Consider the following 23,410-nt stretch of genomic DNA (forward strand, 5'->3'; position numbering starts at 1 on the left):
TAGTTTGTCATACTAGACTAAAGCAAGGCCTGTTAAATGAAAATTACAAGAGGCCATTGTTTTAAACAAAGCTCCTGCACTGAACTCCAACAGACCAGGCTAACACTGACAATGGAGTCATTCACACTGAGACTAAGCTATTTACCTGACATTCTGAGAAATCGGTATTAGAAAGGTAACTGCAAAATTGGCATGACGATGACGTCCCCTTTACCTAATCCTTACAAAAAAACTAGTAACCAAGAGCAAATTCATGTTAACCCATCATTTGTCTTCCTAGTGTTCTGTGTTCGGCCTCCCAGCCTTCCAAGAAAAGAAATTTTCAGTGACCAGTCTGCTCCCATTTTTGTTTCTGCTTTTCTTTAATCCATTTTCTTTCTATAAAATCAACTTTGTCAGGTATGGTGGCTCATGCCTATAATGCCAGCTACTTAGAATCAGGAGGACCACAAGTTCAAGGCCAGCCTGGGCAATTTAGCAGACCCTGTCTCAAAATAAGATATAAAAAAAGGGCTGGGGCCAGAGGTGGTAGTCATGCCTGCAATCCTAGTGACTCGGGAGGTTGAGGCAGGAGGCTTGGCAACTTACAGATCCTGCCTCGAAAAATAAAAGCGCTGGGGATGTAGCTCAGAGGTAGAGCATTTGCCTAGCATGCATGAGGCTCTGGGCCCAACAGACTCTCAGCCTATCTTATGGAATGAAGTGATGCCCAATTCTAGAATAAAATTTAAAGCCAATTAAGATCTTTAAACTAAATTGTCATATTGTATCCTTTGACAAGCTATTGTGAAACCCAGGCTGTGTGTTGGTGTGTTCTGTGAAGTCATTTTAAAGTAATACTGAGTCTATGCCGTATATGGATTAGATCTCTCTCAGCCCCAGAGCTCTTTCTGCTGCTTCTAATTAAAGTGGACTGCTTAGAGTTGCAGTTTACCCTCCTCCAGGACGTGAACTCCTTCCGGCTCTGTTGAGATAGTGGAGTATCTTGGCCTTGACCTTTAGAAGAAAACTTACATTTGTAACTATAATGTGAAAAAAAATGGGGAAGAGGAATATGACCTTGCAATGACATTGATCCAGAATTGATCAAACCCCTTAAAGACCTCAAGGTTGAAATAACTGTGGCCCAGGTCCTCAAGGCCAAAGTTAATTACGAGAAGGTGATATCAGGGATCTGGAAGAGATCAAGGTCAGTGGTTGTGAAGCTCATTGGTGAACTGCTCTCAGGGATGCTGCAGAGAACACTGTTGCAAGGGTGGGAAGCCCAGCCCGAGCGCTCCTCCTGCCTACTCACTTTCAACCCGTTAGGACAGACTTGCAATCTTATCATATCACAGACACTGGGGCAAATGTGCTTTGATGAGATTTCTCCTGTTACTTTTTTCCCCCTTAAATCATACAGTAAAAATCAATTGAGGGAGCCGGACACAGTGGCACACGCCTATAATCCCGGCAATTTGGGAGGCTGAGGTCGGTGGATCACAAGTTCAAGGTCAGCCTCTGCAACTTGGAGATACCTTGGCTCAAAACAAAACAAAAAATTAAATGGGCTGTGGATATAGCTCAGTGTCAGTGGTAAAAGTGCCCCTGGGTTCAATCCTCAGTGCCTCAAAGCAAAAACAGGTGACTGACAGTTGGGGGCATGGCACCTTGGTAAAGCCATCCCCCCCCCCAAAAAAAAGAAAAGAAAAAGAAAAAAGGAAAGCAACTGAACAAAAGTGAGGTAATCCCACTGTATCCTTTGTGTTCTTTGCAGTTGAGTCCCTTGAGGTTTAGAAAGGCAAATTGACTTCCCCAAGGTCACACATTGTTTTGACTAAAAGCTGTTTCTTGTATTCACCCTTTGAAAGCTCAAAAGCTGGGCCAGCAGCCAAGTCTGCCCGGCTTTGCTCCTCAGCTGCCTGCCCTTGTTATGTCCAGGCTGCTGCCCTGGGCGTGTGTCCTCCCCTTTGCATTCCGGACACCTTGGTGTGTTTAGAAAACAAAGCACTGCTCAGGTGTTCATGGCAGGGCTGGCCAAGACGTCTAGCTCCTCTGTGGTCACCTCTTACACCACTCAGGCAACTTTCCTTGTCCTTTATACATCGAAGGCAGCCTTGAAGAGAACACCCACACTCTGCTAGCTGCAAACTGCAACCCGGAAAAGCCATGCAGGCCTGTCACCCCACAGACTCAGGAGGGAGGAGATGGAGTTCAGTGCCCCAGGTGTTGATCCCAGTAACACACACACACACACACACACACACACACACACACACACAGCAGCTTTCTTCCTTCTGAATGGTTAAATTACGGAAAACCCCAACTTAGAAGAATGTGCATTTGAAGAATCTATGACCAAAATGGAAAGATGGATTCCAGGGATTTCTGAGGGCACAAAACACTCTGTGAAAACACTTTTATTTATTTATTTATTTATTTTTAGGAAAAGAAACCAATAAATCAGATCCACTGAAGACATTATCAGTGACATTCTGTAGTCAGTAATGATGGATGGGTGGGTGATTTTCATTTTATTATCCCTTGATTACCAGACACTTCTTCATCGGACTGTGTGACAGATGATATGCATAGTAAGATGCATTTCTGTAACAGTAGGAAAAGGCGTTATAAATTTATTGAAGTGTGGGAGGGGGAATCACAGCACAGAAGTCATACAGAAAGGATGAGCCTCTGAATTGTGTGCACGTGTGTGTGTGTGTGTGTGTGTGTGTGTGTGTTCCTTAGTATTAATCTGGGGGTGCTCTACAAATGAGCTACATACCCAACACTTTTTTTGTGGAGGGGGTAGGACAGGATAGCCAAGTTACCCAGGCTGGCCTCAAACTTGTGAACCTCCTGCCTCAGCCTCCTGAGTAGCCGGGACTACAAGTGTGTCCCACTGCACCCAGCTCAAAGCATTTTATTTCTAAGAGGGGATTCCCTTCCCCCGCCCACTAAATGATGTTGTTTTCCTATTTTGCTGTCTAAAAGATTAGCTGCTTGTTCTTATCACCTGAGCCTCTGTTCTTATCACCTATCACCTCAGAACCTCCGCCATCAACCTCTTGTGCATGGCCAGCTGGGATTCCTTTCTCTCCACTGTTACCCCTCTCCTCTCCACCACTCCACTTCACCCATCATTTCCACTTCTGACCCCTGTGGGTTGGTCAGTTTCAATCACTGTGACAAAATACCTGAAGAAATCAACTTAAACAAGGAAAGATTTATTTTGGCTCGTGGTTTCAGAGGCTTCAATCATGGTCAGCTGGTTCCACGGCCAGCTGGGCCTGTAATGAAGCACAGCATCATGACAACAGGGGGTAGCTGATCAAAGCTGCTTACCCCCTGCAGCCAGAAAACACAGAGAGAGAAACAGAGACAGAGGAAGGAACCAGGGACAAGAGACACCCTTCCAGAATACAGCCCCAGTAACCTGCTCCCTCCAACGAGCTCCCATCTTCTGAAGTTTCCACCACCTTCCAAAGTCCATTAAATTATGAACCTATCGATAGAAAATCCATTGAGGAGGTCACAGCCCTCATGACCCATCACCTCCCCAAAGCCCCACCTCTGGACACAGACGGGGAGCAAACCTTCACATATGAGCCTTGGGGAACATTCCAAGTCCAAATCGTAGCACCAGACAAAACTCTTCCTTCTCTACTTATTTTCAACAAGACCAACACATGCTCCATAAATGAGATCACTTTTATGTCCTAAGCTACACTGAAGTTCTATAAAATGAGATTTCCTACAAAGAAAACTCTGCATTCTTTGTCTGAAAAGGCAAGTACTTGCTTTACTCAGGTACATATAACCCCTAAGAATTTGGTGGTAAATTTTGGATCTCAAGCTCTTTAATAATGTATAGAGAGAAATTATTAAGAAATCTTTTGAGTGCCCTGTATACAAGTTCATATTGTTTATTTTTTTATTTTTTCAGTACCAGGGACTGAACCAACTCAGCCACATCCTTTGGTTTTTTTGTTTTGAGATAGGGCCTCACTAAGTTGCTGAGGCTGGTCTTGAACTTGGGATCCTCCTGGTCTCATTCTCCTGAGTCGCTGGGATTACAAGCATGCACTACCACATTGGGCACATGCCCTATTTTAAATTTCACCTTGGCTTCTCTGTCCCTAAGAAGATTTAGAGAATATTTAAGTCTTAAAAATACTAATTCCCTGTGAAGACAGAACCCATGGAATAGAAGAAAATCTACGTTAAGCTACTCGTGTAACAGAGGATTAATATTCAGAAATCAAAAAGAACACAAAACGTTTAACACCAAATGATTTAATTAATAAATGAATAAATGAACTAAACACACAATTCTCAAAAGAAGAGATACAAATGGCCAGCAAATACATTAAAAAATGTTCAATATGTTTAGCAATTAAGGAAATACATACACAGTAACACAGAGCAGAGTTGACTTTTTCTAATATGATATGGAGGTATCTCAGATAACTAAGGTTTATTTGTATTTAAAAAATAAATTGAATTGGAATCCAAAAAAAAAAAAGGAAATACAAATTAAAAACTACACAGAGATTTCATCTCTCTCTGGTTAGAATGGAGCCATCAAAAATACAAACAATAATAAATTCGGGAGGATGTACTAATTTACAATCCCATTGTTGGTGGGATTGTAAATTAGTACAGCCACTGTGGAAATCAGTATGTAGGTTCCTAAAAGACTAGGAATGGAAGCACCAGATGACCCAGCTATACCACTCCCTCATTGTTTACCCTAAAGGGTTGGTCATCATACTCCAGTGATGCATGCATCATGTTTATAGCAGCACAATTCACCATAGCCAAACTATAAAATCAGTGTAGGTGTCTGTCAATGGATGAATGGATACAGAAAAGGGGGTGTGTGTACAATAGAGTTTTATTCAGCCATAAAGAAGAATAAAGTTATGTCATTTGCAGGAAAATAGTTGGAAGTTGAGAAACTTGCATTAAGTGAAATAAGCCAAACTCAGAAAATCAGGAGGCATATGTTTTTTGTCATGTAAGGAAGACAGAGAAGAAAAGGGAAAAGAAAGTTGTGGGGAACAGGGGTCTCATGAAAATTGAAGAGAGATCAGCAGAGGAGAGGAAAGTAACCATTGGGAGGGTCAGGGTTGGGAAAGGTAAATACTGGGAAACATTATTGACTAAATTATATTGTTGTATTATGTACATGTGCAAATACAGAACAGTGAGTTCCTCCACTGTGTGCAATTATAATGCCCCAATAAAATATGAGAATAAATAAATTTGAACCAACCCCTGGACTAGAATATAAATATGTACATTCTATCTCTCTCTATAGATACACATATACATATATATGTATGTGTATACACACACACACACACACACACACACACATATACAAATGGCCAACAAATACATGAAAAAAGTTTAACATCTTTAGCAATTAAGGAAATACAAATAATACACACACACACATACATATATTAAAATCTCAGAAAGAGAATCCCTGAGAGATTATAAAAAATCATGTCTAAAGATACTAATTAGTAATATGAGAGAGTAAAGCAGCTGCTGAACTTGGTCTCAATCATCTCTAGAGGAGGGAAATTATTGTCATTGAGCTTTTATGATGTCACATAACACTCAGATACCATGAAATGACACTGAGGAAGGATTTGACCCTTGTTAGAATTTGGCAAAATTTTTCCTTGTAAATCTTCAACGCAGGACAGATTACCAGGTGTACTTGGTAGCTGGGGGATAAAATATGTAACCTCTATGTAAAAAGGGGCTCTTGGCAGGTTTTGTCAAGGTCAGGCCAGTTGGGTGTATGTTTATAAAACAGGACCCTCTAGAGGGAGAGAGGCATTTGTCACTATGTATTTGTTACAATCCCTGGTTCTTGTTTTGCAATTGCAGCCGTATTTTAGCACTTCTTTGTTGGATTCAATTTGTGCATTATTATCCCTATTTAGGGTTGATCTATTGCTATCATCTCTAATCTGAACTCATTTCAAAGTGCATTTTGTTCCCAATGAGAGACACACACCCCCGCCCCCTTATAACTTGTGCTCACACTGACAGGTAACTGTTGGGGGCCGGGCGGGGGGTGGGGGGGGGGAGGTGAGCCTGCTACTTGGCTGGAGGCTGAAATTCTCAAATGCACCATGACAGGTTTAGAGGAATCCAGATCCATTTCTGGAGCACAGGGCAGTGAGGACCTTCCCCTGCACCTCAGGGCTCTCTGTAGGGGAGACAGAGAAGCTGGAATACAGTCAGGAACCTCTTAGGGAGAAAAAGGAGAGGAATGCAGACTTGGTAGGCAGCCAGTAGGATTGAGAACAGTCATATCCTGGCAATTTCCAGGGGCATTTTTTTCCCCCAGCACTGGGATTGAACCTGGAGTCTCTCTACCACTCAGCTACTTCCCTAGCCTCTTTTTATTTAAGTCAGGGTTACTAAGTTTCCCAGGCTGGCCTGGAATTTGTAATCCTCCTGCCTCAGCCTCCAGAGTACCTGGGATTCCAGATGTGCACCACCACGCCTAGCCAAGGTCGTCTTTCTTCATCTCTCAAATATAATAGTACTGTTGGCATTTTTCAAGGGCTCAAACACAATATTGGTCTCCTCAATTTTTATTGCCTCATAGTGTAGAGGCCCCACACCAGATAAGAACTTGGATTGTCCCTGTCCGTTCTGAACATTCTTAGCACCCAGCACAGGTGCTAAAAATCCAGACCCACAAGGTCTTTCCCAAGTCGCCTGCCGCAGCGCTGTCTCTTTTTCTCTCCCCACTTCCAGTGTTGGATTTCACTTTGATTTGGTTTTTACGAAGTACCTGGCTGTGTATGTCGGCTCTCAGTTACACTAAAATTCTACTCTTCGGATCACATAGCTATCTTCTAAAAGTCTTCACCAGTTTTAAATAGATTGCTTATTCCTGTTTCAACTCCAAGTCTTCCCACCCACCCCCACCCTTAACAGGGCAAGAGGGAAGGAAGACACAATAGAAATGAGTGTGTGTCAGCAGACCCCGTGTGTGGCTGTGTTTCTCACAACATTGCTGGGCTGGGTTGTCTCTTTTAGTCCCATTTAAAAGGTGAACTAAAGTTCAGAAGCAAGTGATTTTTCTCCAGCCTGTGTCTTAGATATGTATTGCTGCTGTAACAAGTTGCCACCAACTTAGTGAATAAAACAACACGAATTTATTCTCTTTCAAGTTCTGGAAGTCAGAAGCATAAAATGGATTTATTTGGCTAAAATCGAGGTGAAATCGGGGCTGCTTCCCTTGGTCAGTCCCAAGGGGAGAGTCTGTTTCTTTGCTTTTTGAAGCTTTGAGGGACCACATGCACTCCTTGACCCAAGACCCCTTCCTCCATTCATAACACCAGCAGTGTTCTATCTTCAAATGGCTCTCGACACTGTCATTTCTGCCTCCTTCTTCCACCGCTTTTCTGAGTCTTCTCCTTCTGTCTTTGATGTCACTCACGTAGGTTGATGAAGAACTAATGTCTTGTATGTTTGTGTGGACAAACTGGGATCCACAGGTGTTTGATGGCAATGCAGACACCAAGGACACCACCATGACATGACCAGAGAGGAGCAGCACCTTGGAGATCAAGGCCGGCTGATGGTGACATGAACTCACACTCTTCCAACTTCTCTCTTCTAGGCTTATGTACAGAAGTACATCGTGAAGAACTACTTCTACTATTACCTCTTCCGATTTTCGGCTGCTTTGGGTCAAGAAGTGTTCTACATCACGTTTCTTCCGTTCACACACTGGAATATTGATCCTTACTTATCCAGAAGACTGGTCATGATATGGGTTGTAAGTACTATTTGTGGTAGTATTCTGGAAATGGAACCCAGAGTCTCATGAATGTTGGGCAACCACTCTACTCCTGAGCTATATCCCTCATCCATAAGTAGTATTATTACTTACTAATCACTGTGACTTCTAAGATAACCGTCTGCTTTCGTTATTCAAGTACTTTGCATATATGACCTTTATCCCCTCCCCCCAGTACTGAAGACCAAACCCAGAGACACTCACCACTGAACTACATCTCGAGCCCCTTTTATTTTTTGAGACAGCATCTTTCTAAGTTGTTCCAGCTGGCCTTGAATGTGCGTTCCTCCTACCCCAGCCTCCCGAGCAGCTGGTATTACAGGTGCGCACCACTGCACTTAGCTTGCCCAAATGTTCTTTATATTTTTTATTTCTTCTTGACCCTTTAGAGTAGAATTTTGTTGTCTAATTTGGAGAAAGCAAATCTAAGAGCAACTTGTTTTGTTTGTAGAAACAAAACCAACCAAGTGATTTCATGCACTTTGATGTCTACCTCCCCACAGTTCAATAAAACTAGAAGGGAAAAGTGATGAGCCCAGAATAAAGGGCCTTTCTAAGAACTCACAGTGGGTACGGAACACATCCTCCTAAGAGGCATTTTAAAAAATAAAAATGAACACAGATTGCAAGAACTAAAAAACAAACAACAAAAAAGAGGCACTTTAGTAAAATTTGATCAAACTCTAGAATTAGAAGCTGTTGACTGACAACTCCAGGCAGTAGTCCGCTGCTAGCCTCCAATGCAGAGGCCAAACAGGCAAGGCAAGTGTCTTCCTAGAGGGAACTTCTAGGGCAATGGGGCTGCTGCCATGCACAAACCCTATGGCAGGTCCAGGAAAGGGGTGGACCTGTCATTTAAGTTCATTCAGAACCCATTGAGTTCTGATGTTTTTGTAGGGGATGGAACCCAGGGTCTCTTGTATGCTAGGTAAGTACTCTGTCACTGAGCCACATCCCCAATTCCTTTTATTTTCACTTTGAGACTGGGTCTTACTAGGTTGCCCAGGCTGGCCTCAAACTTGCCATGCTTCTGCTCAGCCTCCTTAGTGGCTGAGATTGCAGGTGATGCCATCCGCCTGTCTGAGTTCTGGTTGCTGTTTAACTTGGGGATTGTGGGTAGTGATGAGGCGACAAGGCACACTACAGATGCACAGGCTTTGGAGTCCGGCAGGTCTGCCATCAGATGCAGTTAGGTCATATCTGTGTCCCCTTGTCCTGAGCCTTACCATCCTGCTCTGTCAAAGGGAGTTAGTAATGTGCCTTGTGAAGGTGCCCGGAGCGCACTGAGCTCAGGCCTGCCATGCGGGAGCAGTTACAAGCTGCTATTTGTGCAGAAAAACACAGTGACTAGTCCCAGAAGGCAAAGGAGTCAACCATCAACTAATTCTAGGGTCCAAGTTTGCTTAGCTGGCAGAGGAAGCTTTAGTGGGTTCCCCGACTCAAGATTATGCCCCCAGAAGAAGATTAGACTTAACTGGGTGTACAGGAGATGCTATGTAAACTACAAATGACTTCCCACTCTGGGCTTTTTCTCCTTTGTAGAACAAGTAGAGTGGACTTGATCAAGGACATAAATTAAAGTGCTCTGGGGACAAGAGAAGAAAAACTGTCCTTCTGGGGCAGGGCTGAGGGTTGTGGAGGGTGGTCCTCTGTGTGAGTCATTCACCCCATGGCCACCTGGGGGCACTAGGGAGCAGAAGCTCCACCTGTGGCTGCCAGGAGACATGAGCCCAGGGTTGCTGGATCCTTCTGTTTTTCCTCAAATGTCTCCCATTCTCAGTGTAGGCTTACATTTTTAAAGCATATGCCAACTCAACAAAGAATTCTCAAAGACCAAATGCAGAAACCCTGTTGTGAAGCCTCTCCATCTACGGGACCCCTCAGTTGGACACTTCTGATCATTTGTACCCACATTCTTCCTCTTTTATCCTTTTATCTCTAAAACTACAGGCCACTCCTTCCTTCCCTCATCCCTGCTTCTTGCCTGGCCACGAGCTATAGCTTTTGAATTCTAAAAGTATGACCAAAGAATCTGCGACAGCACATGCATCTTAGCAGGTCATGGAGGGGACTTTGGTCCAGATGCCCCTCACCCCTTCTGAAGCCCCCTTCTGGGTCTGCCAGAGAACTGAGTTTGGGGTAAGAGATAGAAGAAGCAGCGAGCCTTTCTTCTATCTTTAAGATCTGCAAACCCATGGAAAAACCCTTGATGCTTGAATTTTGTTTATTTTTCTGGCGTGCACACACATACACACACACATACACACACACACATACACACACACACTTTTTTTTTTTTCCAAAATTTCATAGTGTTGAAGTGGGGCAGATGCTATAGATACCTTTAATAACCCAGCAACATCTTGTCAAGTGTGTGGTCGGTTCACTGGTGTCTATTTTCCCCACTGAGGGTGGAAACACTGCCCCCAAGGGGCCTGGAGGCCTTCAGACTTGATGGGAGGCCGTGGTTGGGCTCGGGTTGTCATTGCTAGTGGATATTTTACACTTTGGACTCCTCATGTCAAAGTGGTCAGTGTGTCTCTTGAGACAGAATGACTCAGTTATCCGTCAGAAAGGAGGAATCAAAATCTTTGTCAGAGAAAGGTAGGTGCAACCTTTGAGCAGCACATTGTCCTGAGTCCGGCCACCTGTTTGTTTCCTGATGTTTTAAGTGGGTGTGTGACCTAGTCCAGGGACATCCGTGGTGAAAGTTCTATCATGACTCTGTGTGGTCAGCTAGATGTCACAGCAAAGTGGAGAAAGGAGGGGAAATCTCTGTGGTTGGGGATTGGGGGTGTAGGGTGGAGCCAGGTGAGGTTTTCTTGAACTTGAGCCAACCAGGGAGGTCAGCTTCCTGCTGTGGCATCCTCTTTGGTGTAAGGGACTTTCATCCCTAAATTAGTGACAGCCTCTTCCAGGAGTGGAGGGATGTCAGTTCCTTAGGGGAGAACTTCACGTTTTGTAACATCTCATCCAAAATGCCCTGCAAGGCAGCTGCTGGTTCAGGAGCGCCAGACCAAACTGCCTGTTAATTCAGCAGCTGTCTCCTGCTTTTAAAAATCACTTGTTCCATTAGAGGTGACTCATACTGTCTGAAGTAGCTTAGCATAATTTATGGTTGTGTTAACTGCTGTCTTCACAATCATAATTGTTCTGGCCTCCTATTATGCATCCTTTATTTTCAGCATCATTTATCTTATTTGAATTTCATTCAATAGGTAAGTATCATTTTATAGATTGGGACACTAATACTTCACATAACAGAAAATCATACATAAATATATAATATATGTAAGAATATGAAGGCGATACATATATATTTGAATTTATATGTGTAAGTATATATAAAGGTGATATTATATATATATATGTACATATGTATATATGTGTGTATATATATATATTATAGCTCTCTCACTGTAATAGTGCTTTACATATTTTACCTCACTTAATCCTACCAGCAATCCTGAGAAATAGTTCTTAACAGCCCATTTTATAGGTCATGAAATTGAAATATAGTAAGGATAAGTTAGTTACTTGCCCAGGATTGAACTGGTTTAAATGGCAAAGTGGGTTTGATCCTGCCCTGGGCCTCCTCAGCCTCGTAGGGACCCCATTTTTTTCCCCCTAACATAAGTAAGCGTTCAAAGTGAAGAGCATTCTCTGTCTTTTCTTTTTTAAGATGTTCATGCTTTGGGGCTTGATGTGTTAAAACAACTCACCTCTTCCCTTGCTTTGGTTGTGTTTATGGCACAACCCTGGCTTCCACTCACTCAGGTGTCTTTTGTGTGCCTTCCTTGATAAGCCAGATGCATTTCAGCCCAGGACATTTGGACACGCTTTTGTTCAATTAGCTGAAAGACATCAGTCCAGTCATTCTGAGTCCTGTCTGGACTCAAAAGAATCTCAGACATCAGGACAGGAAAAGCCCTTGCGTGAGTCACCTGGTGAGAATTCCCAGAAGGAGAAGTAGATGGGGCTTCAGAAGATGAGTCTTGGCTGAGCTCTTGACTTCTATTCTGGCTTGGAGACAGTCCCACCACAAAAGGAAAAGGAAAAAGAAAGGGCTTCCAGCTCAACTGATGCACCCTGAAAAGGTCAGAGGCGACTCCCTTGGAACTGGATGGTGCCCCACTTTGTAACACGAAGCAGTCTCACTCGCCGTTTGCCAAATACAGTTATTCTCTATTTTGTAAAATATTGATGACACAATTGATCTTTGAGGTTTGGGAGTCTTTTCTCTGTTCTTATCCTATTTTACTTATTTATATTCTGCCTCTTTTCACAGACATTTCACAGCATTCGTGATGAGATATAAGGGGAAAAAAATGGGATAAGTAGATTAAAATCAAAATACAGTTATTTGATAAAAGATTAAACCCCAGACTCACATTAAATAGAGCATGCTGAGGGTGGTGCATGCCTGTAATCCTAGAGACCTTCAGTGACTTGGTGATACCCCTTCTCAAAGTTAAAAAAAAAAAAAAAGACTGGGGATACAGCTCAGTAGTAAAACACCTCTGGGTTCAATCCCTAGTACTAAAAAGGAAAAAAAAGACTGCATGCTGGTACAAGGGTGAGCCACATATAAGTCTTTGAACTTTGTCTTGGCCAGCCCAAAGTGAAGTCACATTATCTATTAGGAAATAAATGATAAGCCAGTTCCTAAGAGATTGACCACGGATAGGATTGATATAACTGTGAAGGCTGGTGGCACATATTGCTTGGTTATGTTTTTAGGAAAATTATTTAGCATCAGTACCCCCTGGTCATCTGTGTGAGAGTACACATTTAGACTCCTTCTTCTGAGCTTTCATATTCTCATTTATTCATTTTTGGTACTGGAGGTTGAACCCAGGGGTGCTCTGTCACCGAGCTATGCCCCCAGCTCTTTTTTTATTTTGCTTTAAGACAGGTCTTGCTAAGTTGCCCAGGCTGGCCTCAAACTTGTGATCCTCCTGCCTCAGCCTCATGAGTTGCTGCATGTTTTTCTGATTATGTCGAGGGTCCTGGTTGTTTCTGAGAGTTTCTAGGCAGTGCAAATCTCTTTTCTAATCATTCATGGCCTTGGATTCTCTCCCTGATGGGAAGCACGGAGTGTCTGTGATGGAGTGGTGTTTTAGTCAGCTTTTTTTGCTGCTGTGACTAAAACCCCTGACAAGAACAATTTTAGGAGAGGAAAAGTTTATTTAGGGGCTCATGGTTTCAGAGGTCTCAGTCCATAGACAGCCGGCTCCTAGGGACTGGCGGTGAGGCGGAACATCATGGCGGAGGGGTGTGGCAGAGGGAAGTGGCTCACATGATGATCACAAAGCAGAGAGGCTCTTCACTGATGAGATACAAAAATATGCCCCAAAGCCACACACCTCCGATGCCCACCTCCTCCAGCCACACCCTACCTGCCTTCAGTCACCACTCACTTAATTCCTGACAGGGGATTAATTCACTGATTGGCTGAAAGGTCTCATGGCCCAATCATTTCTCCTCTGAAACTCCTTGAATTAACTTACACCTGGACTTATGGTGGAAACCTCACATCCAAACTATAATAGGTGGACATGGGGTTGCTCCCACCTCCATCAGCCGCTTTGAGGTTGTGGTCCAAAAAGATGTCCTGTGCTGATGTAGTGTGTAGTAGTTTCCAGAAATATAAGCCACCCAAACTTATTCAAGATGGGGAGGGGGGAACGATTCATCCTAAGTTTATGGGGAATCCAAGAAGCAGAAACTCACAGGACTAGATACCAGTGAATGGTTTGGTTGGTTCGATGTTCCAACATCGACTCCTCAGGTCTTTTTGTCTCCTGTGATCAGCTGGTAACTTCTGCCGTTTAATTCAGATTTTCCAGACAGTCTGATGCAGTGTGTTATGTAGCAAGGTCTTACCATCCATCCATCTCTTCCCAGTCATAACTTGGCTCTACTTGGTGCAAACAGGGGTGCTGGGGATGGGGATAGGTGACAAACCAGGGCCATATCACTGTGGTCCAGGTTATGGAACATCAGGAGACCTGAGTGATAATCCTAGCAGTGGAACCTCGTTCAAGACACTTCATGATTTTTTTTTCCAGCAGTTTCCTCAGCTTTAAGATGAAAGGACCCGGCTAGAGATCCCAGGAGGCTGGTAACATGGTCATGAGTGTTTATCATATGGGCTACACAACACTTCAAAGAGTGTGGAGGAAGAATGAAAAGAGCCAAAATTGGGTAGGATGACATTTTAAAAGAAAAAGAGAGAGAGAGAGAGAGAGATATTTCATCTCTTATGTAGACCAAATACTAATGTGGCCTGACTTATTGTCTCTTGAGTTGTGAATCTCCTCAATATCAGACAGTGTGTTTGAATATCAAACAATAGCATATCAAACCTATTGCTAAATAATTGTTAGGTCAGTTGCTATTTGTATTCAACACAAATGGAAAAATAATTTTATTTATTTATTTATTTTGGGTCCTAGTGATTGAACCCAGGAGCACTTTACTGCAGAACTACATCCCCAGCCCTTTTTATTTATTATTTTGAGACAGGGTCTCACTAAGTCATTTAGGACCTCACAAAGTTGCTGAGGCCGACCTCAAACTTTCTGCCTCAGTCTCCGGAGTCACTGGGATTCAGGCATGACCTCACCATGTCTGGCTCTCGAAAAAGTACTTTTAAAAGAAAAGGCTTCATTGTTTGGTAAATATAAATTCCATTTATTTTTTTCTTTTTTTTTTTTTTTTTTTGTAGCTGCAAGATCCTGGTGATAAAGAGGCCCTTTCGGTCCTGTTCTTCCAACATAAGTTAATTTAGATTGGAGAACTCCAGTTTAAATGATGGGTTCCCCCACCCCTTTATTTATTTATTTTTGTACCTATAGTACAAAGCAGACCTAAAATTGTCATTCACTGAATCATTCAATCATTCATTAATTCACTTGGTTGAACCCAGGGTCACTCTATCACTTAGCTACATCCTCAGCCCTTTTATTTTCTATTGTGAGATAAAGTCTCTCTAAGTTGCCCAGACTGGCCTCAGACTTGCCATCTCTTGCCTCAGCCTCTGGAGCCTCTGGGATTACAAGCACCATCCTGCTTGGCTAAAATTCACACTTAAATTGTGCCTATGAGCTAGATAGTGTCTAACTGCTGTAGTTTGGGGTATCATTTTATAGAACAGTCACATAAATTGGCTAAGAAGTAAACTTTGTGGTTACATGTCTAGATGGAGCATGCCCTTTGGATGTGGGCAGGCTGCCCCCAGGTTGTCTCACAGGGGAGTTTGTCACTTGGTTAGGGAGGTGAGGGGGAAAGTCTGCCCTGTGCCTATAGTTCACACCCCATAGACGGGGGTCAATTTCAGTGCCAAAAGATAGCTTTAAATATGATTATCTCTTAATCCTCTGTTTAAACCACCACCACCAGTCCCTTCAAAAGATTGCCCTGCTCGTTAAGTTGGTTCTTGCTTGAGATTAATGAGTCTTGAAGCAGAGGGACAATGGCCAGATTGTAACCCTCTCTAGCCTGCAGTGAATGGAATGAAATTAGGTGTCAGAGATTCTGCCTGGTCCCTCTGAAGTCCAATCTGTAATTTAGCCTTAGTTAAAGATTAAGCAAAGGTCTCATAGGGCTGTCATGCTAGCTGTATTGGGTTGGTTTTGAAACACAGTAAGCAAAAATGTATGGGTTTTAGCGTAGATTTTTAAAAGCCTTAAAACTGGACACATGAACAAATACATTTGGACCTCTCATCATCGTCATTATCTGAAAAATGATTCCGATGTTTCTCTTTCAATGATGGTGGCCGGGGAATGTGCCACCTCTTCCCTCCTGCTCCCCCTCTCACGCTGCCCCTTCCCAGCACTTCTAAGACTGGGTGCTGGGATCAAGCAGAGCTGCCGTCACCCAGAAAGGGGCCATCGCCCCACACAATCTCAATCTTCAGGTCTCGGAGGCATTTCTTTCAGGTGACATTTTCAAATAACATCTTAACAACTCTCTCTCTTTAAAGAAACAACCGATTCCATTGTGATGCCGCACTCCTACGGGGCGGGGGTGGGGGGCGGCTGTGGTTCTCACAGCAGCTGTTTTACAGAGCTACATGCCAAGCATCCCATTTCACAGATGAGTAAACCGACACCCAAAGAGATCAAGTGACTTTCCCAAGTAGGCACCACCAGTGAGGATGGCAGGTAGGGGCAGGCCTGGCTCTGTCCCTTTCCACCACACTGTGATGCCTCCAATGGCTGAACCTGACTTCTTGCATCACAAGTATCATAGTCTCATGGCAAGGGCCCCTAGGAGTGGCCACCACGTGTCACAGACTTCCTCCCTCCAGCTCTCTGTTCCGAGTTCCCTGTGAGTCTTGTTGGACAGCGTGTCCCAAGTTTCTGGTGCTTAGTGGGAAAACCAGAGCACCCCAGGGACCCAGTAGGACGGCCAAGGGTTGAAGAGGCCAAGGGCTGCCTGCTGGCTGACCCCAGGGTTTCTCCTTCCTGGCCCCAAGCTCCACTTCCTTGTCCTAGTTCACAAAGCGGCCGAGTGAAAAAGGAGGAGAGAGGAAAAGAGTAGCCCTTTCGTCCCTAGAGGGGTCCTAGAGTGAGGGCAGTGCATTCTTCTTGTCAGCGTACCTCTGACCTCTGGGCTTCTGGCCTCCGCGTGTCCTCAGCTTCCCTGCCTGCACCCTGTCCAGCCTCAGTGAGTAACGAGGGCCTCAGGTTCTGGGAAGGGAGGGACAGGCTTCCTGGTTAAGGGCTCTGAGAGGTTACAATGTGCTGTGGCTCTGGAAGTTTCTGAGAACCACAAGGCGAACCTGGCCTCACCTACCTGACGGCGGCCACCTTGCCTCTTCCTCCCCTCTCACCCACGCAGGCAGGACTTCCCAGGGGAACCTCTTGTGGGAGAGCTGGGAGACAGCGGGGTGCCCTCCTTAGCAGAAACCTTGATTCCTGTCCCTAGAGCCCAGCGCCACCACTTGCCAGCCAGGCCCTGCCATCTGTGGGTATACACCACGGCAGGGAGGTGCTGTGTCTGCAGTGGCCCTTGGCCAGCTGAGGGCGAATCCCGGACACTGAGGCTTCCTGACTCTGGCTCAGGGAGCACTGGCCCTCCCTTTGCAGACATTTTGGTCCCTGGTGATCCTGACTTCCTCCTGCTGTCTGAGGCTCAGCCTCGCAGCTCTTTCTTCTCTAGGCTGAGGCTAGCTCAGGTTCATTCTTCCTTCCTTTCTTTCTTTCTTTCTTCTTCTTTTTTCTTTGCAGTGCTGGGGATTGAACCAGGGCCCCACTCATCTAGGCAAGCACTCTACCACTGAGCTACACTCCCATCCCCTCCCACACACTCCCCCGGACCCAGTCTTGTTTAAGACTCTCCTTAGGGATATACTTTTTGAAACAGTGTCTCACTAAGGTTAGCCTCAATCTTGCAGTCCTCCTGCCTCAGCCTCCCGAGTAACTGGGATTACAGGCATTTGGCCAGTTTGCATGCTCTATGCACCTACTCCATGAGGCAGAGTAAAGGGTCTTGAATAAATAATTTGCAAGGAGTCACTGCATCGCTGCTTGTGAATAAACAGCCTTCTTAAATTCGTACATGTAGGCCACATGCTGCTGTGCTGCTCTGTTTGATTACCTGTTGACACGAGCTTGGACCATAGGCCAGCTTTCAAGACAGTAAACCTCTGAGCGCCGCAGATCCTGACTGTGTGCTAGCCACAAGGCTGTGGCCTCTGTAAGCGTCATGGAGTATAAGGCGCTATTATTCGTCTCGAAAGGAAACAGCATGAGACCAGCCATGTTAGGCAGAAGGTTAGGGTCAGATTCAATCCCATAACTACCTAGTTCCAGAATCCTCCTACCTTTGTTCTCTGCAGAGCCTCCGCCCTTAATTATGTTAAATATACTCTGGCTTCTTCATGTGTGTATGAAACATGTTCAATTAATTTTATTTTTCATTTCTCAAGGAGTAAACCACGTTCGCATAAACTGAAAAAATAAGCAAGTTCCCTAAATCCTACCTCATTGTTGATTTGAGGGTCATTTCCTTTTCTATCTAGCCGTATTTATCTTCACATTGTTTGATCACAGTATCCTGCTTTGCGAAGAATGGTTTGATATTAAGTAAGATGTGACTTATTGTTCATGATATGCAAGAAACAGGAATGGAATTAGGAAGACTCATGAGTCTTTTAACCTAAAAAGTAATAATTGAATCAAAACTTGATATATTTCCCCTTAAGAGTTGGAGACTAGAGATGTCCTCATCTGGACACAAATGGAGCACACAAGCCTTGCTCTTAGCTTCACAGAGAGAGAGAGAGAGAATGTGTGTACACACACATGCATATGAATTCATTGTTTGCATTGCATGTGCTCAGATTTAACTAGAAAAAGATGTTATGTTTTTTGTTCCTTTTAAAATTAAATTTCTTCTGGCATTCGCAGGCACTACAAAATCAGAAGGGAAAAAATGTTTTGTTCAATTTGAAAATGTTTTTCGAACACATAGTGATTTGACTCTGGGGGCTGGGGAATGATGTTCTGAAGGTTTTCCAAAACACTCTCACTTGGAATTAGCACGCTGTGAGCAGCAGAAGGCTTGCTTCCTTTTAAACTCACACTGGTAAACAAAGACTAAATGAGTAAAAGAAGAGAGATGAATTCTTTTATTAGTCTATAATAGAAGATCCAGGCAAAGGCGAACATGAGACTCTGCTCTTAATACTAACTCTGCAATTGACTGTACACCTGTGATGTGGCTGCCAGCTGTCAGGGCTGCTTAGACAGGTGCTGTGTGAAAGAAAGACAGATTGAGCAATTTTCAGTGTTTGTCTACATGACTGGGGAAAATATTTAGCTACAAAAGATAGACACAATGACACGGACTGAAAGTCTTCATTTTTCTGTAACCAACAAGAACCGTATCTTGGGTGTTTAATTAGAATTTATTTTTAAAAAATAAAAGAAAGAAAGAAAGAAATCAAGGGCAGGAACTCATTCACTTGGATAAGTTTTCCAAATAAGGCAAATCTTCTTTGAGGGCTTTTCCATTTTGGAAGCTGGATTCAGAAATTTAAACCTAGATTTATACTGTGGAAAGCTCCTAGGATGTATGTTAAAGACTGGGTTTTATGTTTTTCTTAAAAGTCTACTAATCTACAAAGAATGTTTGAATACTCATCCTGCAGGCCAATCAAAGGGGAGTGTCTTCAGCACTGAGAAGATTAAATCATTACAGCTCTGTCAGGACCTGGGCTGCAGAAACCAGGTGCTGGAATTTATTTTAAAAGTCTCCATAACCTAAAAGGATGTGTTCAGGACTGTTGACCTGGTGCCTAGCCCTCTTACAGATGCTGATTTTGAGTAAGTTTGTTACGAGAAGTAAATGTTAAGACATTTTATGTGAGAGATATGAAACCACTTAGAGCTTTTTTTTTTTTTTTTTTTTTTTGGTACCAGGGATTGAACCCAGGGGCACTCAGCCACTGAGCAACATCCCCAGCCCTGTTTTTTTATTTAGAGACAGGGTCTCACTGAGTGGCTTAGCACCTCGATTTTTGCTGAGGCTGGCTTTTGAACTGGCAATCCTCCTCCCCCGCCTCCTGAGCCGCTGGGATTACAGGCGTGTGCCACCACGCCCAGCGCTTAGAGCTTTTTTAGAGTGTCTCCTTTAATATTAAAATATAAATATCATGCATGGGATGGATCTTGGTTCAGAAAATGTTATTCAGTGGAAGAGAGGTATTGCAATCAAAACTGTTCTAAAAGCTGAGGTGAACAGACCCCCCCCCCAAATAAAAATGTGAGTGACATTAAAGACTCTTTTGGGGGTCACTTGAACATTTATAATCTGAAACTGATTTTGTTTTTTGGTGCTATCTATTGAACCCAGGGCCTAGTGTGTGTGCTGAGCACATTATGGACCCTCAGCCCTGAAATGGACATCAATGACATTTGAACAGTAGGACTGGATACAAGTAAGAATAGTAAATAGTGACATTTGAAAGCACTTCATAAAACATCTTTTGAATCTTGTATTCTCACAGATCCATGAAGCTTAGGTCTCTACTTAATAGGTTTTTGGATTGTGGTGGCAGGGGTGAGGGGGTTAAAACCATGAGCAGAATGTGTTAGTTATATATAGTAACACTTTGTTCCTAAACTAGGTCTGGGTGCATCTCCACTAAGTCTGAAAAAAAAAATAAAGGATGATTAAAATGTCCTTGCCCTTAAGATGATGTGATAGTGGTGTAATTGTCTCGTCCTGGTGCCTCACCTCTACCTTAAAACCAGCTGCCATAAGCAAATTAGAAATAGGACTAATGGGCGTTTCTTTCTTTTTATTTTTAATTGCTTTTTTTTCAATTTCTGCAGTACAATTATACATAATAGCTGGATTCATTATTAGGTATTCGTTCATGCTCACAATAGAACAATATAATTTGGTCAATTTCATACCCCAGTAGGTACCGTAGCACTTCCGTATCCAAAAATAGGACTTCAGGAGCATGTACATAAGAAAGAAGAATACAGGAACCATGAGTCAGCCATGGTTTCTAAAAATAATGTTTTAGAAAAGCATACAACTCTGCAGATGGCGTAGCACTTCCAGATGTATCCTTACCTGAATCTAACATTAATGGGTCAGGTTTTAATACTTGAATTACACATGATGAGACTGAAAACGGGACATTGGAAACCCGCTCTCTGTTTATGTCATCCTACTGCATCAGGACTGAAAGACAGGGTTCTTGGGGAGGAGATGAAAAATTTTTGGAAAGGGTCCAGTAAGGCCGGACTGTAGGATGGATGTAAAGAGAATATGATGCACAGGGAACCAACCGCTTGTGAAAGTTTAGAAAAGGAGGCAATGAGATGAGGCTGACTCAGAAGAGGAAAGCTGCCAGGCGACAGCAGGGGCTCCAAGGTCGTCCACCAGCAGGAGCCCGCTGTCCTGGTTTGCATATGTGCCTTCCCTCCATAAATGGTTGCTCTTACATAGACCAAAGCAATTGTACAACTAGTCATTATGAGATTATTGGGCATACCAAGCAGGATTGAAAGACATCGAGATGTTTGCTTAAGACTGGACCTCTCTTTCTCTCTCTCTTTTTCTCTCTCTTTCTCTTTCTCTTTCCTTTGGTGGTGATGTTGAACCTCCGGGCTTTGCATATCCTAGGCAAGTGCTCTGGGACTAACCAAGCTGCCTCCCAAGCCAGCCCCTTTCAGTTTAAGGGAGAGTTTGCCCCTTTTCCCGGTGCCAGGAGCTCTGGCTTAGCCAGTGTCAGTCTTCCAGGAAGCTCAGCACAGTTCTCTCGCTTTCCCTCAACCTCGGGGCTGCTGATGGTTCCAGAGCCTGAAGGAGTTTGCTAAGAGCTTATCTTGAATCACCAAAACTGCTTTCAGGTCTACACTTTCTCCTGCCAATGAGGAACTGATCAGACAATGCATTCAAGACCTCTTGGCTTAAAAAAAGAGAGAGGAAGAAAAGTGGCCTCTGTGGCCTGGCCTGTGCCCCATGCTTCTAGAAAACAGAAGGCATGAAGATGCTCCTCCCCAAATTCTGTGTGTTCTGGGGAAGGATTTACTGCAGGCAACCATCTTTTCCCCATGCAGCTGGCTTAGACGAGACTTACAGATGCCCTTGTTGTTTACCCAGGACAGATCCAGACACACACACTCCAAATTCCCATTCTTTGTCTCCTACACAATTACCTGCATTCTGCCCCTACTGGCCAACTGTGGCAAAACACCTGTTACCTGGCCTCCTCCAAACTTAGTGAAGTCTGGCCCATCCTCACCAGCACGCAACCCCTCCTCGGGACCCCTGCTGAGAATAGAGGAGCCTTTATCCCAACCCACACCTTCCCAAGTAACAGCAAAGCCGTTCTGCTTCATCTTTGAGGCCTCTGAAGGCCTCAGGGTCTCTTCCGTGCAGTAGATCTCCTTCCCTTCTTCAATTGTTTGTCCACATAGGGTGTCTCATTTCCTAAATCCTGACTTGCTCTCTATCTCACAGAGATCATGGGTCAAGCAGCACAGAGCGCTGAGCCCTGGGGGACCTCTGCATGGCTGTGCTATGGTTTACATCATCAAGAACCATTCTGTGGCCAAATTCGCTTGTGTTCACTCTCCTTAGGTAACGCGCCAAGGTTTTGCATGGTAGAACACCTTTGCGCAAGGCACTCGAACTCTGTCTCTAATACAGCAGCACATAAATAACAAAGAGAATTAGGAGGAGCCACTCCTTTGGGCTGGAGTTAGCATACCGCATGGAGAAACTCTTGCAAGCACAGAGTGGCATCCTCACTACTCCTCTGAATTCACCAGCCAGCGAGCTTTGGCTGTAACTGTCTTCAAAGGGAACTACAAAAGCACATTCCACAGCCAAATATTCTGTCGTGTCTTGCATGTTCTCTGGGAGCTGGCTTTTCCAGCATTCAGGGGAGCACTGAGGATCAGCTCCATGGCATCTCCTGCTCGTGGGTCCACTGCCCCCCGCACCTCATTTTATTGTTTCTAATGAATAGATCACGGGCTGCAATAGTTTTGAGGAGTGTCTCATCCTTTAAAATAAGTGGAAAATCACTTTGAATTCTATTAGGACACTCAGGCTATTGATTAGTTGCATCAAACGTGTGTTGTCTTATGCAGGTGGTTTCTTTTCGGTCGTTATTGTAGTGCTGGGGATCAAACCCAGGGCTTCCCTGAGCCGCACTGAGCCACATTCACATTCATCTTTTTCCCTTTTTTTGGGGGGGGAGGTGGGCATTTACCGGGGATTGAACTCAGGGGCACTTGACCACTGAGTCACATTCCCAGCCCTATTTTGTATTTTATTTAGAGGCAGGGTCTCACTGAGTTGCTTAGTGCCTTGCCATTGCTGAGGCTGGCTTTGAACTTTCGATCCTCCTGCCTCAGCCTCCCAAGCCACTGGGATTACAGGTGTGCCCCACTGAACCCAGGTCACATTCATCTTCTAATTATGCTCCCTCCAGCCCCCCACCCCACCTCCTGCAGATGAGACCCAGGATCTCCTGTGCTAGTCTAGCACTTCACCACTGAGCAATGAGCTACATCCCCAGCTCAGCACTTTTTTCTCTCTGTCTCTGTTTCTTTCCATACTGGGGATTGAATACAGGGCTCTCACCACCAAGCTACATTGCCAGTTCTTTTATTTATTTATTTGGATACAGGTTCTTGCTAAGTTGTGGCATCTGGCCTCAAACTTGCCATCCTGCCTCAGCCTCCTGAGCAGTCCAGATTACAGGCAAGCCCTGCCACACTTGGCTGGCTCCTTTAGCTATCTGTGCACCCTTCCAATCCATGCTCCTCACAGTATTTACAGTGCTCTAGCTCAAATGCAAATAGGAATGTTTAAACGCATTTGAATGTCCAAGCACCTTAAAATCACCTCCAAGGCCTTTTGCAGTCAGACTTCTGCCTCAATCTCCCCCTCCGGCCCCTTCCCATAAGAATGGTGTCTCTGGAACCACGGAGCTGCTGCTGAGCCACCCCCAAGCCCCACCGCAGTCCCTAATCTTGGACACGTACAGATTTAACCTTGTGCGTCTCTCCCGAGGGTCCCTGCCCTGCAGACCCTCACCTCTCCTGC

General features: G+C 44.2%; 1 protein-coding gene across 1 annotated transcript in view; it reads left to right on the plus strand.

Moving 5' to 3' along the window:
- The window catches only part of Sgpp2 (sphingosine-1-phosphate phosphatase 2), a 110,783-nt gene that overhangs the window by 39,515 nt on the left and 47,858 nt on the right, over positions 1-23,410 (plus strand). Inside the window, exon 2 of the mRNA XM_005330535.4 lies at positions 7,640-7,798. Within this exon, the coding sequence (XP_005330592.2) occupies positions 7,640-7,798 (159 nt within the window). The remainder of the gene's footprint in view (positions 1-7,639; positions 7,799-23,410) is intronic.

This window comes from Ictidomys tridecemlineatus, chromosome 7 (assembly GCF_052094955.1).
Source record: "Ictidomys tridecemlineatus isolate mIctTri1 chromosome 7, mIctTri1.hap1, whole genome shotgun sequence".
Lineage (NCBI taxonomy): Eukaryota > Metazoa > Chordata > Mammalia > Rodentia > Sciuridae > Ictidomys > Ictidomys tridecemlineatus.